At 39.7% G+C, this 27,201-nt stretch overlaps 1 protein-coding gene across 2 annotated transcripts in view; it reads left to right on the top strand.

Annotated features, from left to right (window-relative positions):
* The window catches only part of LOC103814800 (BMP/retinoic acid-inducible neural-specific protein 3), a 188,961-nt gene extending 162,103 nt beyond the window's left edge, over positions 1-26,858 (top strand). For both annotated transcript variants that reach the window (XM_009088418.4, XM_050977475.1), the window contains one exon: positions 25,742-26,858. In XM_009088418.4, coding sequence (XP_009086666.1) covers positions 25,742-26,858 — 1,117 coding nt within the window. The remainder of the gene's footprint in view (positions 1-25,741) is intronic.
* The last annotated feature ends 343 nt before the right edge of the window (positions 26,859-27,201 follow it).

Genomic DNA, 27,201 nt, shown 5'->3' with positions numbered 1-27,201 from the left:
ATTTCAAGCCTTTGACCTTTAAAAATACTTTGGAAAGTACTGTAAGCCTGTGTCCAACTTGTTCATAATGTGCAGTGTCTACTCTTTCATTCCTTGTGAATATATGAATCAATCCTTGGCCTCTAACATGCAGAATGCACAAACCCCATTGGCATGGACTTCCAAAATACATATTTCTGGGAGCAAGCTCTCTATCTGGCTAGTAGGTAAGAAGATTAGATAAAAGAAATAAATCCTTTCCTGTGAGGGTGGGCAGGTCCTGGCACAGGGTGCCCAGAGAAGCTGTGGCTGCCCCTGGATCCCTGGCAGTGCCCAAGGCCAGGCTGGATGGGGCTTGGAGCATCCTGGGACAGTGGAAGGTGTCCCTGCCCATGGCAGGGGGTGGCACTGGATAAAGTTTGAAGTTTCTTCCAGTCCAAACCATTCCATGAGTTTATGAAAGGATTTATGCCAAATTTCATCTGACTGAGTCGTGCAAAGGCTGTTTTTCCATTTGCAACACAAAGAAAGAAAGAACTCGTATATGTCAGCTTCATAATTATCAAAACTTAATAACTCTTTCTTATTTACAATCTATTATGTCTTCTATAAACTGAAATTTTGTTAATTTTTGGGGTAATATATTCTCTTTATTCTCTTTTACAATCTTGATAAGAGCAAAATAAATGGATAGAAAGAAGTTGAAGGGTAATGTGTCAGGAAACATTTGATTTTTCTGAAGTTGAGCTGTTAGATAAGAATTCAGTTTGTGCATAATTACTATGGATACTTTCAAGTGTAATTTATGAACAAAAACATTAGAAAAAATATATACAAGAGTAGTTATTGTTTTTAGACACATAAAGAAGCCTCTGAAACGTTAAAATTAAGAATTCATTACTGGTGTCTCATGTGTGTAGCTACATCCCAATTGGTAAAGACTTCCTGGGGGGATAAATTCCTTCCTGTTCTGGAAGGAATTTATCCCCCCAGAGAGGAGTCAGGCAGACAGCCCAGGAGCATCCAGCCCTCTGTGCTCCTGGAGGGACAGAAATCAGCAGCAGGTCCAGGCTTGCACTGCCTTGCCAACAAATGTCACCTTCCCTGGGAAGGATCCCAGCTGGAGGGGTGAGAGCAGGTCCATGATGAACAATAAACCCAGAGCTGTTTCATCCTCTGCTGGCTGTGGTGTGGCATGAGCTGAGTGCACAGGAGTCACCCAGGGAAAAACTTGGCTCTTGAGGGATCCACCCCATGTTCTGTGTTGCCAGAACATTTATGTTCCTGACAGGTTCTTTTCAAACTCAGTGCACCCAGAGGTCCTGACAAACAGGAATGCCTCAGTCCTGGGTTGTTTGGGTGGGAAAGGACCTAAAGCTCAGCCAGTTCCATGCCCTGCCATGGGAGGAGGATGCCTTCCCCCAGTCCAGGTTGCTCCAAGCACCTTCCAGCTCCATCCTCCCTGTCCTTTGTTGTTGTACAAAAGGCACAGACCTACACTGATGCAAATTTCCCATGTTTTTATCCTTTTGGAGAAGTGCAACAAATATACTTCAGAAAAAAACATAAAGCACTGTATTATCAGTAATATTCTTTAAACAAACCCTGAATTTTAGAGTAATTTTTAGGCAGGAAACAAAAAAGCTTCAGGCTGAGAGGATGCAAGGTAATTTTATTGCACCAGCAAGTGAAGGAGATCAGGGCCTTAAAGCAACCTTTGAAATGAAAATGAAATTGCCTTGCTACCGAGCTCCTGCCTCCACGTTACATCCTGACCAGTTTTTGGGTATGAAAAAGTTGTCTCCTTATCCCAAATGTGCATAATCAACAGTGACAAAGAGAAAATAAAATGTCCAAGACATCTGAGTCCCACGGCTTCAACCCTGCAGGAAATGGCAGGAAGGGTTTTTTTCCACAGGGCATCAGAATTCCTGTGAGGAACTCCTGGAAATCACATCCTGAGATCCCATGGGATTTATCCCAGGCAGGCAATGCTGACTCAGAACACACAGTCTGTTTACCCCTTATTTTGGGCTCTGGGATACATTAATGAGATACAGTCAGTGCAATAGTTTAAAATGGATAAGCACAGACCACTGCAAAATTCTCCTCAAGCAGCAGATGACACAGCACAGCTGCAGAAGGCATTAATTCCAATTAATTTGTAAGGAATTTATCCCAATCAGGATTAGATCAGATTTCTAGGAACTGATCTTTGAAATGATAGGTGATGGTAAGAATAAAATAAAGGACTTCTCTATTGCAAGGAGCAGAGCTAATGGCACTCCAGACAAAAGGGGGGGGATGCTAATTTTCTAACATAGTTATATTGTATTATCTTTAATAACTGACTTATCTCAATTGTTGAGGTATTAAAGTGAGAAGATGACCCAAACCAATCTAAAGCCTTCTCTGAATTCTACCCAGAATCTATTTGCTTAAAACTCAAGAAATTATCAATGTAATTACAACCTTTACAAAAAAGCAAGCTTTTTTCCCCCCACTGTGAAGCTGGCACCACATTTACCATGAAATTTATTTTCCCCAGGTTTTTGTTATAAAAATCATGAAGTTTTAAATTTTTTTATTGTTTTCCTATGTGGCTTTTTAGTAATTCAGATTCTTAGGTAATTAGTTCCTGCCCTACCCAACTTCAACATGCCTTCAAACCTCTCCTGTTACATAAAAGTACAGCAAACATCAGCAATTGTTGCAATAATTGAAATTAATGTATGTCTTTGTGTTAAAAAAGAAATTTGGAATGAATTTAGTGTTTTGAAGGGCATTTCCTTTTAAAAAAGAATTAGAAATCTCTATCAACATGGGTTAGACTTCGTTATATATCTTTGTTATATTTAATTATATTTCCATTCCTTATTTTAAACAGTGATATTTCCATCAGGATCTGATATTAGGATCATTTCCTTAAACTTCTATTAATTTTTTGTGGTTTTTTTTTTTAAATCTTCCAAATTTAAGACACTGCTTGTTGATGAAGTCCCAAACAATTCTTTAATTTGCCTTAGAAGAGCCCAAAGGCTTCGTGTCCTTGAAACTGTGCATATATTTTTTTCCACAGATTTTTGAACAAAGCTGCCTTAATTTTGGAAAAAATTAGGAACAATAACTGATGATATTTTTAATGTAAGCTGATAGCTTACCATCTGTGTAGATTGCTTCATCAGTGCATTATCTGCAGCAAGCACTACTGGGCTGGATCATTCCTGGAGTGATGGCTGAGATAAGAGTATAAATATAAACCAGACAGTTGGCAAACGTGGCCAAGACGGGAGCAAGGCACTGGGAAATGGAAAGCTGAGCTGCTGACAGGGCTGGCCCAGCCTTCCTTGACAAAACTTCAGTGAAATGAGCTCTGAGCAGAGACCAATGTAGCAAATCCCAGGCCAGCATGCAGACTTTCTGTTTCATCAGCTCAGCCCTCGATACCTCACAGAACCCTTGAGCAGCAGTTTCTGTCTTGCTGAGTCCAGCCCATGGTTTAATGACTCTTGCCACTTGGTTGTTGGACATTCAGGGATTTTTTATTTCTTCTTTCTGACCATCTGCTGCATATTCTGACTTACCCCTCCATGTGTATCCACATTTGGATATAACATCAACTGTGGGGGAGAGAAAACGTTTTACTTGTGGATTAAGAGATGAGCAAAAGTCCATAAAAGCCAGAATCCTCAGCTTGAAATGGCAGAAGTAGAGAAACAGGTTTCCAGCCATGAATATTGAAAAGGAAGTCTATACAGAATTTCTGCATCTGGGTTTCCAAGTGTTGCTGCAACTTCGGGTTGGATTAACTTCAAAGACAAAAATAGACCCTCTGTCTGTGAAAAGCAGAATTTCTCTGCACTGAATAGAGATTAGTGTCCTGACACAGAGCAGTGAAGCTTTATAAAGAGGGTTTCTACACCAGGCACCTGTGAATCTTGGCTAATAATGACTCCAGAGCCTGTTTCTTCTTTTTTAGCTGAATAGCAGACAGACAGCTGGTTATAGAGCTCTATAGAGAAATTCAGATGAATGGTGCCATGCATTTGGGAAAGCCACGACATTGCAAGCTCACAGTCTAGGGGATCACACATCTCACCCCAACTTTCAAATTTGTTTCACAAAAAAACTTATTTAATCTATTTCACCTTTGAAGTTTGCAAGAGAATTCACTATGTTTTTGTTACTCATTTCACTTTTCTTGATAGTGAAATGGAACTGACATCCTGTGGCTATGAAATTCACCAAATTTGTATGCAGTTCCTGCTTTAAACACCTAACCCTAATAGTAAACACAACCAGAAATTCTTTTGCAGATCATAATCCTTAAAAACTGATATAAAATGTACAACGCTGCACACACAAAATCATATTCATGTTTATCTATGATAAAAGAACATTTGAAGAACTCTTTCTTTAACAAAAGTATGCAATTTTCCTTCAAAATTGTCAGGTAAAAACTTCTTGAGCTTATAAGTTGTGTTGCACAGAAGTTTGTCTCTTAAAAAAAATAACAAAAGAGGTTTCTCAAATCCATCCTCAGGAGTTTTACAAAATGTTCTGACTTATGATTTCTGCTTTTACTCTCTGAGAAGCTTCATTGTAGGGGTTACATCACATATTGATCCCTCTGAGACACAGAACTTGCCACACTTTGGAAGAAAAGGTTGGTTCCCATCCTTGCTAAGGGTCTGATCCGAGGTGTTGCCTTGATGATTTAGTAGAAAATTGGATTTGCAACTATCAGATAAAAAGTAGTAACCAGATAAAAAACCAGAAACCTGTTGTTTCCTCTCTTCCTGACCTTGTAATATAAAATCCTGGAACTGTGGAATGGTTTGGGCTGGAAGGGACCTCAATGTCCATCCAGTGCCACCTCTGCCATGGGCAGGGACAACTTCCACCAGCCCAGATTGCTCCAAGCCCCATCCAGCCTGGCCTTGGGCACTGCCAGGGATCCAGGGGCAGCCACAGCTTCTCTGGGCACCCTGTGCCAGGGCCTGCCCACCCTCACAGGGAAGGATTTTTTTCCTAATTTAATTCATATCCTTTTTTTTTTTCTTAAGCTGTGAACTCATTTGCTTGCTGACCATTGAAATCCAACCATCCCATCAGTGCTTTCAGCTCCAGGAAGGACGTGAGCAGTTCTAAGCATCACCTGTTTTCACTCTTAGGTCTGCAAGCTCCCACAGGCTCTAAGAAGAACTGAATGTCTTTATTGGCAATATCAGTCTAGCATGAATTCATGCCTTTGAGCCCCAAATGATCTCATCTCTTGTACCCATAATGATGTGGGTTTGCCATTTGTGCTCAGTAGCCCCATGAAGAGTGCAGATGTGAAATCAGTTCAGATAATCCATAAAGAAACAGAATTATTGAGCTACTTTGGGGTTTTTCTTAAGTGTCTAACGTGTTCTATTCAGGTCTGGAGGCTGTCACAGTGCTGAGGTTTCATTTGCTCACCTAGAGCTTTTGGCTGCTCTGCATATGTTGTTGACATCAGAAGGTGCTGAATTACCATTTCCACTGGAGGAAAGGAAAAGATTGAGTGCTTAATTTCTTGAGAAGATAGCTTTTAAAATGCAGTTAGGGTGTGCAACTGCCAGCACTAAGGCACCTGAATGGCAGCAACACTTTGCATACCTTTAAGCTGTAAAGTAAAACTGAGTGTGATTAATGGGATGGCTTTGCACATAACAGCACAGCTGGGGATTATGTTATTTTATATTCATCTTCCAAACTCCCATAAAAGTGGATTATTGTAGCATAGCACTTGTGAATAGCTCCATGATGACTGGAGCCTTAACAACCCCCGTGTTCTCACAAAAGGAAATGTACTCCTAGAAGCTCAGTCCTCCTCTGTGGAATTCACCCTTCAAGGAGGATGAGGAATATAAAAAAAGCTGGAAGGCTGTTTGGGGGACATTGGGGTCATCATAACAATATTGGAAGAGGTGTAAATTCTTGGCTGAGCGTGAAGAGATCTTTGCTGAGCTCCTGTGGCTCAGGTGGGCTGTGCAGATGTGATGGGCACAGGTGACCTGAGCACCAGAGTTACAGCTCCCACTGTCCCTGAGCCCCAAAGCCATGAGGAGAGTGGCAAGAAGGTTTTTGAGCCTGAAGATTTGTCCCAGAGTGTCCTGGTGCTGCATCCATGTTGGGAGCTGTACACCCAGTACCTAGATGAACTGAGAAGAAAGAGAGAGGCAAGAGGGGTTAGAAGTACAGAAATTTTATAGATACAAAGGAGAAACATGTTAATAGAGATGTGAACAGCTCTGCATAAAAGGGTATTAGGTTTTTGAGCCTGAAGATTTGTCCCAGAGTGTCCTGGTAGTGCATCCATGTTGGGAGCAGTACACCAGCACCTAGATGAGCTGAGCAGCAAGAGAGAGGCTAGAGGTACAGAAGTTGTATAGATACAGAGGAGAAATGTATTAATAGAGCTGTGAACAGCTCTGCATAAAAGGGTATTTGACTTATGGTTCTCATTGCCCACTAATTACAAGATAAAAATTTGCAGCCATCTAAACTCTGCTGAAACCCAGCTGGAATTAGAATTGCTGCCATGTGTCATGTGAAAACCCTATCATAAAAGAAGATTTTTTAATGGGCTGTTGGCATCAGCTGGAAGGTGCCCACTGATCTCATGGCAAAAGAATCATGGTTCTCCCTCATGGTCACTCTCTAAATTAAAATGTTTTTTTATAAAAAGAAATCAATTTTTCCTTGATTCATTGTCTTTGATTCTATTACTTGTGAGCAGTTGAGTCTCAAGAAGAAAAATTTCTTATCACTTAAGTTTTTCCCCATACCCTTTTCTGTTATTTGTGAGACAATATAAGTTTATCAGTAATTAAATATTAATACTTTAATTTCATTAATTTTAACTGTATCTATATCTAAAAGGATTCAGGTTGATTCTGCAGCAGGAGCTGTATTGATCTGCAGAAAATCTTGCTCTGTCTGGCAGATATCAAAGAGATACAACACAAAGAATATTAACCATAAATAATAAAAACATTTATAAAGTTTCTTTTCACAAATAAAATTTAGTGAGTAGGATTTTAGCTATTAAAAATTAATTTTAATAGAAGAATAATACTCATTAATTCCACTTTTCTGTACTCTTTGTTCTTCAGAATGTATGCTAAGGACCAGACCAGCTGCTGACATGGCCTCAGTACCAACTTTCTTGTAATAATATTTTTTTTGTCACACATATGTTACACTTTTAGTGAATGAATAAGAGAAAATATCAACCCTATTGTAACCACCCCCTTCTAATTTCTGTGGCAAATCTCCATTTTTTCATCTGTTTGTTTGTAAGCATGTGGTATTGCACACATTTACGAGGCATTGATGGTGTACTTAACTAAGGCTAAACTCTGAACTATTTTCCATGTCGTACTGCAGAGCCACTTCTGTGCTCCTTAAGTTCTTAAAAGCATAGATCCCACTAGGAGAAGCATAAATTTAATAATTTAATACTTAGCAGGTCAGCAAGAACTGAATAATAACAGGTGATACTGCTTTGCCTCAAAATGAGTAGGAATAATGCAAATATACCAAGCTTAGCTAAACCCTTGGAATGATAAGTAATGTAAATGCATATTAACATATTGTGGTCTATGGTTTAAACATATTCTGATTCTTTATGCTTTTGAAAATATGTTGAAATAGTAGCTGGAGCTTTTTTCCAGGAATCTTTGGGGTTTTTTAAAAATTAAAAAAAATGCAAAAAAAAAATTCAAAGAGAAAATAGATCTGTAAATGCTGAAACTATCAAGTCCTGTTTCCCTATAAATTAGCCTCTCATTGCTGAATTCCCATTTGAATCTATGGATTATTTGGGCTGACATTGCAAACTAACAGTTTCTCCATTCTATGGGCTGTCTTACTATTTTCATAAAACATGGAGAAACTGGATGCTCTTGATAATTCTGACCCTTTCCAGTTTTTTTAGATATTACCTGAGCACTTCCAGATCATGTTGGCAGAAACAGCATAGGAATGGGAGGCAGCACTGACAGACAATAATTCTAAATAAACCTTTCTCCCCTCAGAACCCAAGTGGGAACACATGCAACATTAAACCAAAACAAGCCAAACAAGGTTCCTTTGGGGTCCCAAATGAGAGCACTCAAATGGCAGTGAGATTATTGGAAGTCTCAGAACCAGAAACCAGGAAATACTCAGTGAGTATTTCCTTCATGCCTGTACATCTGAGAACTCTGTGTTCATATATGACCACATTTTTTTCCTAAAATCCCCTCACTTTCAAATAATTTATGCACATCTATTTGCTGTTTTGTCCATTTGCTTTAAGATATCTCTTAATTATCAGCACCCTCCTCATGGATGGATTCTCTTTTGAAGAACACCAGGGAGGTGTGAGTTTGAGAAGCAGTTTTGTGTAGATTTAAGAGTAAAGAGGAAGAGCAAATATATCTCCACACGAGTCCAGAGTAACTGGAACAGTGCTACAGCAAAACTCCTCATCTCTGCAAATTCCTGGATATTGAAAGGAGGGATCCATCAAAATCAGGCACATATTAACTAATAAGGACTGCAAAAGGCCACTTGAATAAGCTTAAAAAACAAGCTTAAAAACCCATCACACCCAAGTAAATAAACTGTAAGTTTGAAGAAACAGATGAAACTGACAAAGTGCCTCACAAAGAAGAGAATGTAGGAGCAGCATCTTAAGCATCTTTTTCTTTGATATTTGTATTAAATACCCAACAGGGTAGGGTTTGGCAAGTCAAAAATGTGAGAATTATTTTGTCTATCTGCAGTAAGTTCTCCAAAGTAACAAACAGAAGTTCCCCCCACTATATACCTAGTGATCTTGTGGAAAATTGAAAATTTAGCAACAGATGGCAGGAAATGGAATTTGCTGTCTTATCAGGACAATAAAGCTGAAAACAGTTGGGTTAAGCTTGTTACAAAGGGAAAAAAATCTAGCAAAAGAAAATAGGACAGACACTCTAGTTCCCATTTATAGATTCTATTAAGGACAATCTGTTTTTAATTGGAGAGGGCTCCCTGAGCCTGAAAATGTAGTGCCTAAGAAAGTATTTGCAAGTTATTGTCATGCAGAACATGAGTGCTGCTCATGCACTAAATTAAATTCACTGCTCAGTGACTCCACTCCTGTAGCAGCAAACCAGAGAGAATCATGAGTGGTGTCTGGAACAGCACCTCCACCAACCCCTTACCTTGTAGGGCAGCCTGAGGAGAGAAAATGATTTTTTTTTTTATACAGTTCAGCTCAGTCCCTGCTGCTCAAAGGCTCTGAAAATGTCACACACAGGAATGGAATACAAGGATATTCTGGTTTTAGGGGTCAGCCCAAATGTTTGCACCTCTGAACTTGGCAGGATTCCTCTTCTCTTTGGTTTTGTTGCTGTTTTAGGGTTGGTATTTGATGGAAAGGGGAAGGGAAAAGGGAAAAGGGAAAGGGCAATGGAAAAGGTAAAGTTCAAGGGACCAGTGGACAAGTGGAACCTTTCCGGTGCAAGTGCACTTTCGCCGTGTACCATACTGCCATGGCAGTACTATTCCTTGCCTGTCCGTTCCTTTCATGTAGGCCTTGTCCCATTTCGCCTTTCCGGTCCCCCCTTTCCCTGCCGTATGTCCAGGCAGTAAGGTCCTTCCGCCAGGCACGGCCAGGCCAGGCAAGGCAAGGCAAGGCAGGCAAGGCAAGTCAAGGCAAGGCAAGGCAAGGCAAGGCAAGGCAAGGAGGCAAGGCAAGGCAAGGCAAGCAAGGCAAGGCAAGGCAAGGCAAGGCAAGCAAGGCAAGGCAAGGCAAGGCAAGGCAAGGCAAGGCAAGGCAGCAAGGCAAGGCAAGGCAAGGAAGGAAAGGAAAGGAAAGGAAAGAATAGGAAGGAAAGGAAACGGAAAGGAAAGGAAGGAAAGAACGGAAGGAAAGGAAGGAAAGGAAAGGAAGGAAAGGAAAGGAAAGGAAACGGAAAGGAAGGAAAGGAAAGGAAAGGAACAGGAAAAGGAAAGGAAAGGAAAGAAAGGAAAGGAAAGGAAAGGAGGAAGGAAGGAAAGGAACGGAAAGGAACGTAAAGGCCACGTCCCGTTCCCTGACTTCACCATCCTTCCCTGCCCGTACCCTAGTCCCGGCACGGCCCTTCCCTCCCAGCCTCCGTCCCAGGAACCCAGTCCAGCCCTTCACAGTCGCCAAAGGAACAGGACACAGGAGTGCAAGTTCTGAGTTCCCTGTGATGGGACCTCATCTGACCCTTTTGAGTCTCTTTGTCCTTGGCATTGTGTCCTTTCTGGGCAGAAAGTCTCATCCATCAATAATTTCTGGGAAAGATCTTTGCTCAAGGAGGAGAAGCATTGCAGCCATGTCCACTAGGAATCAGCCCCTGGCAAAAAGAAGGAAAAGTCATGTTTTATCTATTGCCATCTATCTGATGTGGGGACAACATGCTGCTTCCACCCTCCTCCCAAATATGAGAGCTGCTCCCAAACTTCTCTGGGTCTGGAACTAGAATAAGGCAATTCCCAGCACAATGGTTATTATGTATTTTCCTCAATATTTGCTGAGTTTGCCTAGAAAAAAGTTTGCATACCATCTTTCATGTATTAGTAATGAATCTCCCTGTGATATTTAGAGGAAAACCTGGTCAGTGTAATGTACAAGGTGTTCATAATTAGCAGTTTGTTTAAGAAATATATTGCCCCTCTCTGCTCCAAAGAGATTTTATGTAAAGAAAAATAAATAGATGAATATCTTTAAAAAACAAAACAAACAACACCCCCCAAAACAGAAATAAAAATTAGTCACGAAGAAAATTTTTATAAAGTGCTTTCCAATATTTAAAATAAATGTAATATTACTGCAGAATAGTATGAGAGTTGAGAAAGGTTATTTTTCTTTTGGCTGCCCCAATGCTAAAGCCAGGTTTCTGCAGCAGGCTTTTGCACTGTTGGTCATCTCCTCTTCCCTCTGTGTCTGTTTTGTCTGAAGCTCAGTGGTTCTGTCCCTAAGCTGAAATCCCTGACTCCAAGTCATGATTCATGCTTTAGGAAAGGCCACAGGAATTATCTCTGAGGGTCTCCTGGCAGAATTCAGCCAATCTTACAGCTCCCCTCCTTCTGTTCCTGTACCTGAGGACTGGGCTTGACTTCAGGATTACCTGGAGGATCAACACCAAGATTTGGGGGTGGGGGATTATGCCTTGGCACTACAGATGTTGTTCTGCACTCCATCTAATGGGTTTGTGTTTATGGGTTTGTGTTTTACATGCTAAACAGCATTACCTGAAAGCCATAAAAGAGGAAAATGTAAACTATATTAAAGAGTTCAGAGTTTAAAAGGTCTGTGAAACAACCTCAACAACCATGCTCCACTTCAGCAGAATATTTTAAGCAGAAGAATCAATCAGATTGCAGCTCAGTAGGAAAACAGTGACTCCCTTGGCAAGACAATGAGGCTTTCTCCCACAGCAACCCTCTCTTCCTCTTTATAATGGTTATTTTTACCTTAATTTCATCCTCAACTAGAAGATGGAAAACCACTGAGATCCTCAAGCTGCAGGATTTAGTAGGATGCATTAAAAACTATGCCAGGACAATTCAAATTTTCTCCCCCATCACAATCATTTCATGCTGGGAAACTAAATGGTCTTTGAGTACCCAACAAACCTTTATTTCTGGAGCTGAGGGTAGAGGTATTCAAGAGTTCAAGTGCCCATTTGTGGTGGGGAGTCTATGCAGCAATTCAGTCCTGTGTGACAAAATAATAACTGAATGTGTTCCCATAGAAACTGAAGACAGCCAGTGAAAACTGCTGTGGAGTTTTAAAAGAATTCAGTCAAGTTTTATTTGAGTAAATAAGGATCACTGGCAATATACTGCTGGTTACAAGGACAGGTGGTACTCTTAAAATTACTTTTAAAATTACATCACTGAGCAGGAGCTCTTGTGGTTTCTCACACAGCTACAGGCTGGTGTTAAAAATGTTAGGACTCTGTAAGTGATTGATCAGGAATGCTCTCAAGTTGAAGGGGTCCTTTTTACTACTGCCATAATTTTTTTTTGGAGCAAGTGAGGTGAATTAGATAGATTAAGGCAGTAATAGGCATTCAGATAATAGTAATGCTTGGCTAGTAATTGCTTTATTGCAATAAACAGCACTGACTGTAAAACTCCTGCCAGATGAAAAGCCAATTTTAATTTGCTCTCCTTGTACCATGGACAGTTTGGGGTTTGGAGAAGAAGTGTTTGGCTCTTAAGAGTAAATTTTAAAATCCAAGAAAGGATTTGATCAGAGCCAATTTTTTTCAGACTTTCTGGGGATGTTGATCTGGCTGTAAAGAGCCTGGTGTAAAACACTGGCTGTGTGTGGATTTGGGCCCCTGAGTCCTTTTGCCCCTGGAGATGGATGGTGTGGCAGAGGCAGTGTGATCACTCACCAAGGTGAGAGTGTTGGTGCTGCAGCCCTGTTTACCTGCCTGGGACAAACCCTCCTACCTGTGCTGTCCAGCAGGAGCACCACAGCTTGGGAAGAGGGCAAAGCCATCAGTGACTGCAGAAAGTGCAGGCTGAAAGAGACCCCACCAACATCTGCACACTCCCCTGTGATATAAAATCTAAGGCATCTTATCCACTAGAATCCATGTCAAAGACATTCCCAAACCCCTGTGTGGGACAAACAGGAGAAACCAAGGCTGATCTGCTTGCCTGGGGACACCAGTGCTATTTTTGTGGCTGTTCCTTGTTATTCATACTCACTGTGCACAGCAGGAAACCTTCTGCAAGCCAGAGGGGCTGGTAAGGATCCAGACTTGTATTTCAGCTCGTGGCTCTGCAGTTATCCCCCTCCAGTCCTCCCCATCCCTCACTGCAGCTCTACAACCCCTGAGAGCACATCCTACAGCCTATTTCTATCTGTTTGGTCTGGTTTGCACTTAGACTGGGATCTCCTCAAGGCAAAGGCTCTTGAGGCAGGTTGGTTTTTTCAATATGGATCATGTCTTCAGGCTTCTGGTGTCACTTCCACTATAAATACAATGGAAGGTGCAATATCATCTGCAATATCAAGAATGGATGGAATCCTTTTGGGGACATTTTGGCAGTGCTTTTACCCCTGTAATTAAACATTTAAAAGCTAACACTATAACATTCTTCAAGTTTCATGACCTCATCCACAATCTTAGAATTTAACCAACCTTCATGAGCTTCAAGAGTTTAGAGTGCAAAGATACTGAGCTACAGGGGGTGTAGGGTTTTGTACAAAGTGGTAAAGAAAATGAGCTTTTTGCCGTTTCTCTGTCCTCAGTAAAAAAATTCAGTTTTATCTCTTCATCATTCCTTGCCATTAATTAGTATCATCACCATTCCCCTCATGCCATCATGACCCTTGTTCCCTTGGTTCATTTTGAGCCCCTGAAGGTGTGTTTGGGAGGACTTCTTTTTTTCAGGGGTTTTTGTAGCTTTGCTTTTTGATTTTCCCCACATGGGAGCATCAGATCTTTCTGGAAGGGACAAATAAACCCTTCTGAGATTGTCTAGGGCATTAAGGAGGAAAGTTTTATATATATATATATATATATATATATATATGTGTGTGTGTGTGTGTGTGTATGTGTGTGTACATATATATGTATTTTTATCTACTACATATATATGTGTAATTTATATAATATATATATAATTGGTTTTATTTATATATATATGTATATATATATCATACATATATAGGTTATTAGTTATATTGGTTATATATATATTATATAGGTATATATATATAAATATCTATATCTATATATATATGTATATGTAAAACCTATACATAGGTTATTTTATCTATCTATCTATCTATCTATCTATCTATCTATCTATCTATCTATAGGTTATTTTATATATATATATATATGTTATTATATAAATAAAAAATTGGTATATATACATATATATAAAATTGGTTTTTGGCTGGAGTATCTTAGAGGGGTTTTGTGCATGTGTGTGGTAAATTTCTTTCTCCTTTACATGGAAACTCTTAATTTTCCTAACAGCTCTGATTCCTTTCATTCTATAATTGACTCCATTAATTAATTTTCTGTGCATTTCTTTTGTTCCTGCTGCACTTTGGATATAAAATACATATTACATTAATATATAAAAAAATACATATATATGTATTTATATAAAGCATGCTATAGACCTCATAAATGATAGAATTCCTCCAGAGCCTTTAGTGTCCCACTGTGATTACAACCCAAGATTCTCAGATTGACTCTGTTAAGAATGCTAAATATTCCTTAAAAGCCCTGCCTCTGTAGGCTCTGAAATGTTGTACATCACTTGGCAGGAAAACAGATTCTCTAACAGATCTTTTTCTTCCTTCTCCTGCAAGGAAATCTTGTCTGCTCCAATCCACTTTTGGTTATTGATGTGAACGCTTAGGAATTCTTTGGGAAGGACAAGGTCCTTAAATGGATTCCTTCTGTAGCAGCCTGTTAATTTTAAAAAGGAGGAATTTAAGGAGGACCAACATGTTGGGCATTTTGTCAGCTTTTTGTTGTTGTTTTGCATGGCCTTGTGTGTGTGGTTTTAATGATATTCCCTTAAATAAAAAAGTCAAGGTATCAGGGAAGCTGCTCTGCATGGGCAGATTTTCTTTCCACCCTTGAATATGATGGCATTTCAGGGAATTCCATACCAATAGGGAATGAACTCATCAGAAGGAGATTACCTGTGGAGAAAAATAGCATTTCAGGAGTAACATGGCCATGTTACTTGGCAAAGAGAGTTGTCACTGCTTCAGGGTGTGATTCAGAGCTCCTCTAGTGGTGCAGATCACAATTCCACAGCTCCCAAGGTGAGACTTTGGCCCCTCACTCTGTTATCTACACCAATTTTTCTATTGACACGTAGAAAATGGCTCTTTTTTCACCCTTTCAGTCACCTTCTCTGTTTGATTTCAGGCTGTTGGTTTGAGTGTTTAAGGAATGCAAAAATGTTCTAGGAGATGCAATCACTTGGTAATTGTCATAAGCATTATTGCAAGCCTGTCTCCTAATTGATATTATAGACTTGCAATGTTTGGCCATTTCTTTTAATACTTTCTCTGTTTATGACTGTTACATAAGTGACATATTAGTACAAGTATTATACATTTTTCAGTGAAGTGAAATATGTGTTGGTTTTAAAATAGCAGGATCCAACTTTTCTGGACAGCCTTTAATTTTCCTTCAGAAATTTAAGAATGTCCTTGCAATTTATTCTAACATACCATGGCAGAAAACCAAACCTCTCTTCTGCAATGTGTTTTGTGCCTATATTGAAATTTTAAGAGTTTGCTCAAGATTATAGTTATTTTCAGTTATTACAAAATTAGAGAAAAAAAGCAAAGTGATCTCACAATCTTATTTTGGTTTATTTTGTTTAATAACAGGACAAGTGAGGTATGAACACAGAACTGAGTTTTGTATTCTTTAATTAAGACCATTACTCTTGTCTGGGAGATTCTTGCTTTGCTGTAATCCTTCTGGTTCTGCACAATGGAAGAAAATGACAGATTGTTGCTGTTTATATTACAGTAGCTTTTAGGGATAACTACATTTATAATCCAAATAGGAAACAGCAGGGAAAAAATAAGGATCATTATCAAAGGAAAGAGCAAGTGACTGGTCCATAGCCATCATCACACAGAAATAAAAGCAGATTTTCCCCAGCTCCACATTTATAGATGCCACAGAGTTTACAGAAACAGATTTTTATTTATTTATTTATTTGTTTGTTTGTTTGTTTGTTTTATTTTCTTTCAGTTATTTGTATTTGGGAATAAGGATGCCTAAAATAGGATTAAAGGTCCTGTCTCAAAATCAATAGGAAAATGAGAGGATGGAATGGCCTTGTATCAGCTTCACAGATGCAATCTGTGCCTCTCTGCTACTGGCTGCTAATGAGGCTCTGATTTTACCTGCAATAATGATATTTCATTCCAGAAAGTCTGGAATTGATGGCTGCTTTTTCTGGTGCTAAATCTCTTTTCATATCCAGATTTACCCCTTGCCATGATTAAAACTTGGGATGCTTTTGAGAGCAGTGGGGTTTTTGTGGGTCTCTTGTGGTTCACTAACCCTACCAATTGCCCTTTTGCTTGATTTCTGATTATTCTACCATATATTGAAAGGCTTTGGCTCAGAAATTATCTCCAGTCTCTGAACTTTCTATTTTACTCCTGTTTTGAAGAAAATACTCCAAAACCATTGATGCTGCTTCCTCCTACCTGAAGTTAAACCACACAACATTCTGTTCTCATCTTCAATAGATTTTTGTGATCTGCTGCATTATATACAAGGAGCTTTCAGTCCAGGCTACTTTTTTATTAATTCCAGAATTTCTACTGCCTACCAGAGCTGCTTGTACCTCTTGTTATTGTTGCCAGGACAGCTCACACAAACAATTTAAACTATATTTTTGCATTTGGCCTCAAGATCTTGACAAGGGAATCCAGTTGGTCTTAGTAGCTACTACTGCCTCCCTTCCTCCTAGAGATAAAATACTGAAATTAGGTTTATGCCAGTTATTTATACATAATAAAATTCAGAGAAACCCCTGAATTAGCTACATTTACACATCCCTCTTAAATTATTCAGTGAAAGGAATTTTAATTCCAAAATCCTATTTAATTTTCCTCCTTTTTCCAAGTCGGGGTGTTCCTTCACTTCTTTCTTTTTTTACCTCTACCTTATGGTCTGCTGAAACCAGCAAAGAGCTGCCCTTTGTCCACATCAATGTGAGCATCTTTTGGGGCTAATAAATCCTGCTGGGAGGGAAAGTCTATCAGAAAAGCAGGGAAAATACACTGGGCAACATCAATACACAGTGAGATTTATGGATTTATATAAAATATGCAGAGAGACTTTTAAAGAAGGCCTGAAGTGAGGGGATAAAGGACAGTGGTTTTAAAATAGGAAAAGGTAGATTTAGACTGGACATAGAGAAAATTCCTTTTAGGATGGGGGAGTTGAGGTCCTGGCACAGGGTGCCCAGAGAAGCTGTGGCTGCCCCTGGATCCCTGGAAGTGTCCAAGTACAGGATGGATGGAGCTTGGAGCATCCTGGGCTGGTGGAAAGTGTCCCTGCCCATGGGGGAGGATTGGATTGGATTATCTGAAAGGTCCCTTCCAACCTAAATTGTTCCAGGATTGTGCACAGAAATGCACACAGCATTTCCATACCCTCCTCTCACCTCTCTCTGTAGAAATAAAGGCATTTCAGTGTTTGCTTTCAGTTTGCTCAATATTGTGATGTTTCCCCAATTTTTTCTTCACACACACAGAAAAGATGATGACATTGCAGTAAATTTGGCTGTTACTTTTCTGGTGCCCTAAAGGAGTTTATTAACCTGAGTGTCACAGAGGCATCTAGTTAAAAACCTTATAATAACCCCATAATCCTTTTTTACATTAATACTTTAAGATGCATCTAGAAAATTCCACCAGAAATTCCACCAAATGAGTGGTTCATCTGTGAGCCCAGGGCAGGTTTTCACAGATCTAGCACTACAAGCACCAGCACACACAGACATTGACACCCAACTCCAAGCAGCACACAGTGGTTGGCTGGTTTGGAGGGTTTTGGCTGGGGTATTTTAGAAGAGTTTTGTGCATGTGTGTGGTAAATTTCTTCCTCCTTTACATGGAAACTCTTAATTTTCCTAACAGCTCCGATTCCTTTCGTTCTATAATTGACTCCATTAATTAATTTTCTGTGCATTTCCTTTGTCCCTGCTGCACTTTGGATCATTATTTAGTAAAAGCTTTCAAAGCTTGTCTCTGATTTGTCTCCCTTTACATAAATATTTGGTGACACAAAGCACTTTGATTCCCAATTAAAAATACCACAATAGTCATTATGATTAGGGCTGTGTCAAAAGAGTTCTGGATATACTATCTTAATTTTTTTCTTTATAATAAATTATTCTTTTGGGGGGGGGGTGTGGCAGAAATGCTTAATATTAGAAAAATTTTACTCTGATAATTATAAGGGTGTAACATAAATATAATTTATTTAACTATATTATATTTTATATATAGTTTATTTAACTATATTATAAACTACAAAGCTTTGCAAATCAATTCATGCCAGACCAAATAGAAACATCCTCTGAAATATTACATGCTTTAGTGCCAAACTATTGTTTAGCTTGAAATATTGTTAAACCCATGGCAGTTTTCTCTATGAAATGCAAAAGGTTCCAACCACTTAATGTAAGGATTTAATTCCTCTCCTTCTCATGATATAAAGACTGTCTGGAATTTAAAAGGAAGAACATCTATTATGGATTTTGCACCAGCCTTGATGGGCCCAGGCAACAGCTGCAGGATGGTGGCACGAGGGCTAGGGGGTCTGGAAAGGCTCTCCTTAAATGTGATGAACAGGGAAAACGAGGTATTTTGGCTCCATAATTCCAAGCAAATTCAGTTTAGATTGTGCACAGCCCCAGCAACACAATCCAGCAGCGTGCTCCAGGTCCATCCAGTCACCACACAGCATCCTCACACTGGGACAGGTTTCTTTAGTACTGCATCCACTTCAATGCTGGAAGCAATTTCAGCATATGGAGGCAACATTTCCATTAAAATTCCCTAGCTAATTAATATCCTTTCTGTGCATGCTAGCAGGCATCCCTTAGCTAGAGGTTTCTCTTTCTTTTACAAACATTCCCTACTTTACACTTCTCTGTGCTCATCATGGCCAACATAACCCAGACCTTTGGGTCATTCTAGAAGTTCCTGGCTCAGGCAGAGAGAGCAGCAGTGAAACTGTGAGATGAGAATTCAGAGCAGCTGCCCTGCTCCTCTTGGCCATCCTTGGGAGTGGGATTTGCAGGCTCACCAAGAGTCTCACTGCCACACCTGCAACCTGAGCCACAGGAAAATGATTTCAGGCTCATTTATTTCAGTGGTGGGTAATTTTGGGAGGCTGAATAAACTAAAAACATTCAATCTTCTAATGACAGAGGGATCAAGGCTATCCTCAGCATGTTTGCAGGTGACACCAAGCTGAGGGTGCAGTGACACCCCTGGAGGACAGGGTGACATCCAGAGGGACCTGGACAAGCTCCAGGAGTGGCCATGGGAGCCCCAGGAGGTTCAGCCAGGGCTGCTCAGGGCAACCCCTGGGGTCAGTCCAGGCTGGGAGGAGCAGATGGAGCAGCCCTGGCAGAAGGACCTGGGGGTGCTGGGGGTGGGAGCTGGAGCTGCCCCAGCCCTGAACCCCCTGCCCTGGGCTGAGCCCCCAGCCTGGGCAGCAGGAAAGGGATTGGGATTCTGCCCCTGTGCCCCTGAGCTCAGGTGAGACCCCACCTGCAGAGCTGCCCCAGCACAGGAGGAGCTGGAGCTGCTGGAGAGAGCCCAGGGGAGGCACCAGGATGGGCAGAGGGATGGATGGAGCAGCTCTGCTGGGAGGAAAGGCTGGGAGAGCTGGGATTGTGCACCTGGAGAGGAGGAGCTTTGGGGTGAGCCCAGTGTGCCTGAAGGGAGCCCACAGGAAAGAAAGAGGGAGAGAGTTTCCAAGGAAGCGAAACAGGAGTGACAGGAGAAGGGGGAATGGCTTCCCACTGCCAGAGGGCAGGGTTAGATGGGATATTGGGGCAGAATCCTTCCCTGGGAGGGTGGGCAGGCCCTGGCACAGGGTGCCCAGAGAAGCTGTGGCTGCCCCTGGATCCCTGGCAGTGCCCAAGGCCAGGCTGGATGGGGCTTGGAGCAACCTGGGACAGTGGGAGGTGTCCCTGCCCATGGCAGGGGTGACACTGGATGGGCTTTGAGGTCCCTCCCAACCCAAACCATTCCATGATTCTACAATCACTCACTGCTCTCCTGGCTACTGTGCAGCTGGCAGTTTTACCCTGATTCCTAGAAGAAAACCACATTCTCCTAAAGACCATTATCAAATTGAGCAGCCATTACTGTTCTGAATCAGAACACAGAAACAAAGCCCTTGGAGTCTGCTCTGTCCTTCCCAAGATGTAAATCCCCCTGGTCCAGAGCAGGACCCTGTAGAGATGGCTGTAAGTGCATCTGGGGCTGATGCTGCTGTCTCACAGATTTATACTGGACTTGGCCTCCAAAGAAGGGGAAAGTAGGTAATGGGTGTTTTACTGCCTCTCCTCTTCTTGTTAAATTGTCTTCATTTTTTCACTTAGCATCTGCCTCACTGAGTACTCATCATCTGCTACTGAGCCATCTGATGTACAACAGATGTTAAGCACTTAGTGAGGCAGAGAAGGAGGTAAAAGTGTCATATCATGATTAAATACTTGCTCCAGCTATTCTATAGGGTGACCACAGTGCTTTGTTCTTACATTTAATGTTACAGTGTGCTGAACAGCAATGGACACATGGTTTGGATTAAGCTTGCAACTGCTCTAAGTAAAAATAACCCTGATTTTAGGTAAAGTTTTTTTTTTTTGTAGTAAGAAAAAGAACTGCAAAATATTTTAAATGCACTTCAGAATTATGATTTATGTCTGTCATTAAGATTCTCATCAGAAACTTGGCTGGTGTTAATTGCTGCATTAACTTCCCTAGGATTATCATATTTTTACCAGGCTTGTGTAAAAGTGAGATTATCTGGCAGGCTTTCTTTTCCCTGCAAGCATTCCAGCTGAAAGCTGGTTTGTTTTATGGGGCAGCAGATTTAACCACAGGAGTCTCTTCATCCTGCAACAGTAGCCTGAGCTTGTAGCAGGGTAGGAAATGAGTAGAAGTTGGAGCTGAAGTTGTCATTGAAGCAGAATCAGCTAACAATCTGCCTCCAAGTAAATTTTAAGAAAAATTTGTGGAATATTGTGCACCTCCAGGTATTTTCCCATTGACATATTTGACCAGAAAAAGAGGAAGGAATTGTTCTTATTTTTATTATTAACAAGGAGGGAGGAATTGTTCTTCCCTGAGAGGTGTGATTTGTGTGAGCAGGAACTCTTTGCAGTCACTGGTGAGATTCAAAGCCCAGAATAATGCAGACCCAGTTTGGGGGTCTTAACTAAAAGGCAGGACTTTGGGATTTGGATGGGTTACCTGGCTCAGTGTTAAGTCAGAGCTGTGGTTCTCTTCTTTTAGAGACAGCAGGTTTTCCACTAACAGGACAATCAATATTCCTATTTTCATAGAAATTCTGTCCAGATTTATCACTGATCTTGTACTTTTGTGCTGGTTTTGAAACGTTGATTTCAATGTTTTTATATTAATAAACAAAGGAAGTTTTAAAAAAAAATCCAAACAATTTCCAGGAAGGTGCAATTCGTTATATAATTTGACAAGTATCCTTTACTCACAAAGTATCATATTTAATTAAACTAAAAATTTACTTCTACAGTAAAGTTGTGATTTCAAGTGTGTGAATGACCAGAAATTTTGATTATAAATTATCACATACCTTTGCAGGATGAGGAAGACACAGGTATTTCAAGCATTCCATTTTTGCTTGAAGCTCTTGTTGGTTTCATTAGCTTTGGAAGCTGGTTCTACACCCCAGTGTTTGGAAAACTAACTCATCAGGCCAGCATGTGTCATTTCCCAAATCAAATAATAATATTTTTTTGTTGTTGAAGGAATAATTGAAGAGCTCTTTCAAGCCTTGCTCAGGGCACCTGTGGTCGTGTTGCTTTCTCCAGCTGGTTCTGGGTGATGAAGTTCTGGAATGGCCTGCCCAGGGAGGTGGTGGAGTCACCATCCTTGGATGTGTTGAAGAAAAGACTGGATGTGTCCCATGGTTTAGTTGAGGTGTTGGGGCTGGTGATCTTGAAGGTCTCTTCCAGCCCAGTCATTCTGTGAATTCTGTGAATTCAGGGAGGCTTCACCCATTTCCTTTTATCTTATGGTGTGTAAAGATTCTGGCAGTGCCCCTCTCACTGTCCTCTGCTCTCACCCTGCCCTGGAGATCCTGACCAGTGCTTTGCTTGTTCCTCAGTAAGGTTTTAGTTCTGTAGGCTTCTTTTTGTGGGGAGTGCAACTGTTCCCCTTCTACCTGACTTCTCCAAGGAGTCTCTGTCCATCCACCACACCTCTGTGATGTTGGGGAGCTCACAGAACTGGCAGTGTGTCCAAATCTGCCTGTTTCCCACACACACCCATGCCCAGGCACAGAGAGGGGCCCCTGGGTGCACCACTTTCTGCACAGAATGAACCACAGAACCTTCTGGGCTGCAAAGGACCTTGAAGATCATCGGGTTCCAGCTGGACGATGCAGTTTCAAACCACACTAAACAGCCTCTCTCACTGGCTGCTTTATTTCCCAGCCCCCATTAGAGCTCCAGCCCCAAGCTAGCAATGCTTGAAGCCTTTGTCACAGGGCTAGCAAGCCTGGCAGCTGAGCTGCCACCTCTCACCTTCTCTGGAGCCCCCTCTGTCCCCAGCTGTCACTGTGCCCAGAGGGGCTGTGGCAGCCTCAGCTGCACCAGCTGTTCAGCCAGCTGCAGGACACATCTGCTTCCAGTCAAACCTGTGCCTTGGCTGCAGGGTCCAGAATTTATCTGATCTTGAATTTCTAGGAGAAAAAGAATGATTTTGTAATGACGTGCCAGTGTGAGTTTACCCAATTAAGATCCAGTGGCTTAAATAAAGTAGGTATCACCCACATTTTATGTACTTGTGCATAATTTACTTAATTTGCTCCACTGAAAGCAATAAATTTACAAAGAGTAACAGTATTCCTTAATGACTAATTTTAAAACAAGCAGTTAAGTAAGGAAGAGGTTTTTATTTTTTTAAATAGACTGTATTTGTTAAATACTCAAAGACAAGTATAAGCAGATTCTTCTTGAAATCTCTCTGTTAAAATCAGGTAAAGAGAAATCAAGGGAAGGCAATAACATTAGAATCTTATTGTTTTGAACTTCATTGGAATAAGGAGATAACCTCCATCCCTCTAAAGTTTTTGACCTCTTGGCAACTGTTAATCATCAAAGACATAGCAGATTAAATAAGTTAGATAAAACTAAGTTACAAACAACATTACTAAGTTATAGAAAGAAATTTACTTAATTTTGCAGCTTTTAATTTCATGCAGATTTTTAAACTGCTGCTTCTTGTATTCCCTAACAAAATAAAAGGAGGAAGGTAGGCTCATTAAAAATAAAGAGAACAAAAAAGAAGTGAATTTAGAGACTTTGCTTCTCATTATCATTGAAATAGTAGATTGCACATTTAATAAAGAAAAAAACCAATGTTCTATACATCATGTGGCTGGAACACCCAGAATGTGGTTGGCTCAACCAGAATATTTTTGTTTAATGCTGACTTTCAAATAAGCACCAAGAAGAATAATGATAAGGTATGTTCATGTTGTGCACGTAATTATATTTACTTATGCTTCTAGAAAATACCTAGAGCTATAGGCATGTAAACAGTCAGCCCTGAACAGCCAAGATTCCTGCCCTAAAAAAGGGAAAAATCAGAAAGATTTAAAAAGTCACCAGAATTTTTTTTTTATTTTACTGAACTTTATTTGCATGCTTCTTAAATATCAGAATTTGAGATGCCATGGATTTGTCCTTGAGGCAAATTCAGATGTGACTTAAAAGTCAGTCAGGAACAAATGAGGGTTTTGCATTTTCTCTCCAAAACAACATAATAAAAGGGGAAGAAACTGCACACCCATCATCATTCATGTGGACACAACAGATCTGATTGCAGCAGACAAAATAAAATTTTTTAAACTGTGCATTGCTGGGAGTAATAGGAGTGGAAAAATGCAAAGAAAATAATTTTTTCTGACTATTTCCATGTAGCTCTGCTCTTCCCATTGCCATTCTTCTAGTGGCTATGCCTCATCAGCCTAAACTGTTGGTTTCAGTATGTTGTTTTCCCAGTGTGATGTAGGACATTAGCTGTTCCTCCTAGTGAAACCAAAATGAGATGACAAGAAGAACGTTAAAGTGATCTTTTAATTTTGCCCCCAAAGATGAAAAGTAAACACAACATGCTCATGCTTGGCTTCCTGCAGGGATTCTGTAGTGCTGGAAGTTGCCTAAGGAATCTCTTTAGGTGGGGACTGGGGATGTGTTGCTAGCCTAGGAAACAATTTTGGCTGACTGTTGGTAAATCAATGCAGCTCCAGCTAGTAAAAAAAAAAATAAATCTTCATAATAGCATAGAGGGGCAGTAGAGTTGTAGACACTTAGACACACACTAAACTCTTCTTTGGTTAAATAGAGCCACAAAAATAATCTCAGGTGTGTAGGATTTCAGGATGTTAATCTGAAGACAGTCACAGAAAATGGCTCTTTGACAGAGCCACACAGAAAGCAAATACCTGAACTGAATGTTCCTGTCATGCCCGTGGGTTTGTAAGGAAACTTTTCTTTTGTGATTTTGAATTGTTAAGATGAAATTTGTACCTGTATCTCTCTGACTAGATACTATAGTGCATCTACCTGACACTAAAACCAGCTTTATTTTCCTCTTTCTATAAAATTGAGAAATTAGAAATAGCTTAAATGTATTTTATATATTATTTATGCATATTTTAAAACATACCATATTCTATATAAAATATTATAATATATTTTATATTATATTATACATTTTATTATATAAAAATTCATAAAATATAACAAATTCCATAAAGTCTATAAAATACAACAAAGTTTTTATTATATTATTTATATATAGGTTGCAGTGTAATTTCAAGGTTTACCTCTGAAACCTGGGTCCCTCCCCCTATTATATACAATTATATATATTATATAAAATATATTATATATATATTATATTATAAATCTTTTAATGATGTATAAAATTCATAAAATATAACAAAATCTACAAATATCTATAAAATACTACAAAGTTTATATTATAAATATTTTATATTTATAGGTATTATATATATATTATATATAATTTATACATTATAAAATATATTATATTATAAATAAAAAGTCTATAAAAAGTCTATAAAATATAAGTCTAAAAAGTCTATAAAATATAACAAAGTTTTTGTAAGTATGATATTATTTATATCGAGTATTTGTATAAATATGATATGATGTATATTATTTAGTATTTATATATAAATATGATAAATGTATTATTCAGTTTTTATATATATATATATATATATATATATATATATATGTATGTATGTATGAAATACGGTATTATAAATATATAGAAAAGCCTATAAAAAGTCTAAAAAATATAACAAAGTCTATAAAAAGTCTATAAAATATTAAAAGGTTTATATGTATTTATATATATTATCGTTTATATATTAAACTTTATACTGGATGTTTAAAATCTATAAAATATTACAAAGTTTTTATAATATATATTTATTCATTATATTTTATATAATATATAATATAAAATAGAAATATATAATATATAATATATTATATTTAATATGTAATATGTAATATAAATATATACTATATACTATGTACTATATACTATGTATTATACACTATGTACTATATAATATATAAATAATATATATATAATATATAATATATAATATATAATTAAAATGTATTATATTAAATATATTGTATATAAAAAAGTCTGTAAAAGTCTATAAAATATAACGAAGATTATAATATATTATTCTTATATTGTATGATATTTCATATATATCTTGTATTTAAAACACTATATTATATTTAAGATTATATTACATCTTATATTTAAAATTGATAAAATGTAGCGAAGCCCTATTTGCTACAACCCCCGTTTGGTAAAACACAAATTTGCACAAAGCCTGGCTAAAACCACCTCCTTTTCCCGCTGCAGGTCTTCCAACTACTGGCTGAACCGCATCCAGTCCTTGCTGTACTGCAACGAGAACGGGCTGCTGGGCAGCTTCTCGGAGGAGACGCGCACCTGCGCCTGCCCCAACGACCAGGTGCCGTGCCACGCCCCGCTGCCCTGCACGCTGGGCGACGGCCCCGCCTGCCTCAGCTGCGCCCCCGACAACCGCACCCGCTGCGGCAGCTGCAACGCCGGCTACATGCTCAGCCAGGGCCTCTGCAAGCCCGAGGTGGCCGACTCCACCGAGCACTACATCGGCTTCGAGACGGACCTGCAGGACCTGGAGATGAGGTATTTGCTGCAGAAGACGGACCGCAGGATCGAGGTGCACGCCATCTTCATCAGCAACGACATGCGCCTCAACAGCTGGTTCGACCCCTCGTGGCGCAAGAGGATGCTCCTGACGCTTAAGAGCAACAAGTACAAGTCCAGCCTGGTGCACATGATACTGGGGCTCTCTCTGCAGATTTGCCTGACTAAGAACAGCACCTTAGAGCCCGTCCTTGCTGTTTATATCAACCCTTTTGGGGGCAGCCACTCTGAGAGCTGGTTTATGCCTGTGAATGAAAATAATTTCCCAGACTGGGAGCGGACTAAGCTGGACTTACCCCTTCAGTGCTATAACTGGACGCTGACTCTGGGCAACAAGTGGAAGACGTTTTTTGAAACCGTGCACATCTACTTGAGGAGTCGGATAAAGTCGAACGGCCCCAACGGCAACGAGAGCGTCTACTACGAACCCCTGGAATTTATCGATCCCTCGAGAAACCTGGGCTACATGAAAATCAACAACATCCAAGTGTTTGGCTACAGCATGCACTTCGACCCAGAAGCGATTCGAGACTTGATTTTGCAGCTGGACTACCCCTACACTCAGGGCTCGCAGGACTCAGCGCTTTTGCAGCTGTTGGAGATTCGGGATCGTGTAAATAAACTCTCTCCGCCCGGCCAACGTCGCCTGGACCTCTTCTCTTGCTTGCTCCGTCATAGACTCAAACTGTCTACCAGTGAAGTGGTGAGGATCCAATCTGCTTTGCAGGCCTTTAATGCCAAATTGCCAAACACAGTGGATTATGACACAACCAAATTATGTAGTTAACCATAAATGTGAAGCACAACGCAAAACTTTGAAGGAGTTTTTACAGTGCTTTTGTGGAACAGTTTATGTTTGGAAGAGTAAATTTAAATTGTCTTTTCAATATCTGTCTTATATCAGTCAATACTGTTGGATGGCAATTTACACACATGAACTTGCTGACAATGAATATATTATACCTGCAGTTTTTGGTTTATGAATGAAATAAATACTGACACCAGTCTAGAAGACATTCTACTTTTTACAATAAATTTCATTTGTAATTTTATATGTTCCGTGGCAATGCTTTTGTGCATTACATCCTCTAGAGGGAACATAGAAGGAGACCAATAAAATTTTGTAGCTG

The sequence above is a fragment of the Serinus canaria genome, chromosome 8 (genome assembly GCF_022539315.1).
Source record: "Serinus canaria isolate serCan28SL12 chromosome 8, serCan2020, whole genome shotgun sequence".
NCBI lineage: Eukaryota > Metazoa > Chordata > Aves > Passeriformes > Fringillidae > Serinus > Serinus canaria.
Note: the sequence above shows the minus strand (reverse complement) of the source record. Positions and strands in the feature narration are given on the sequence as shown.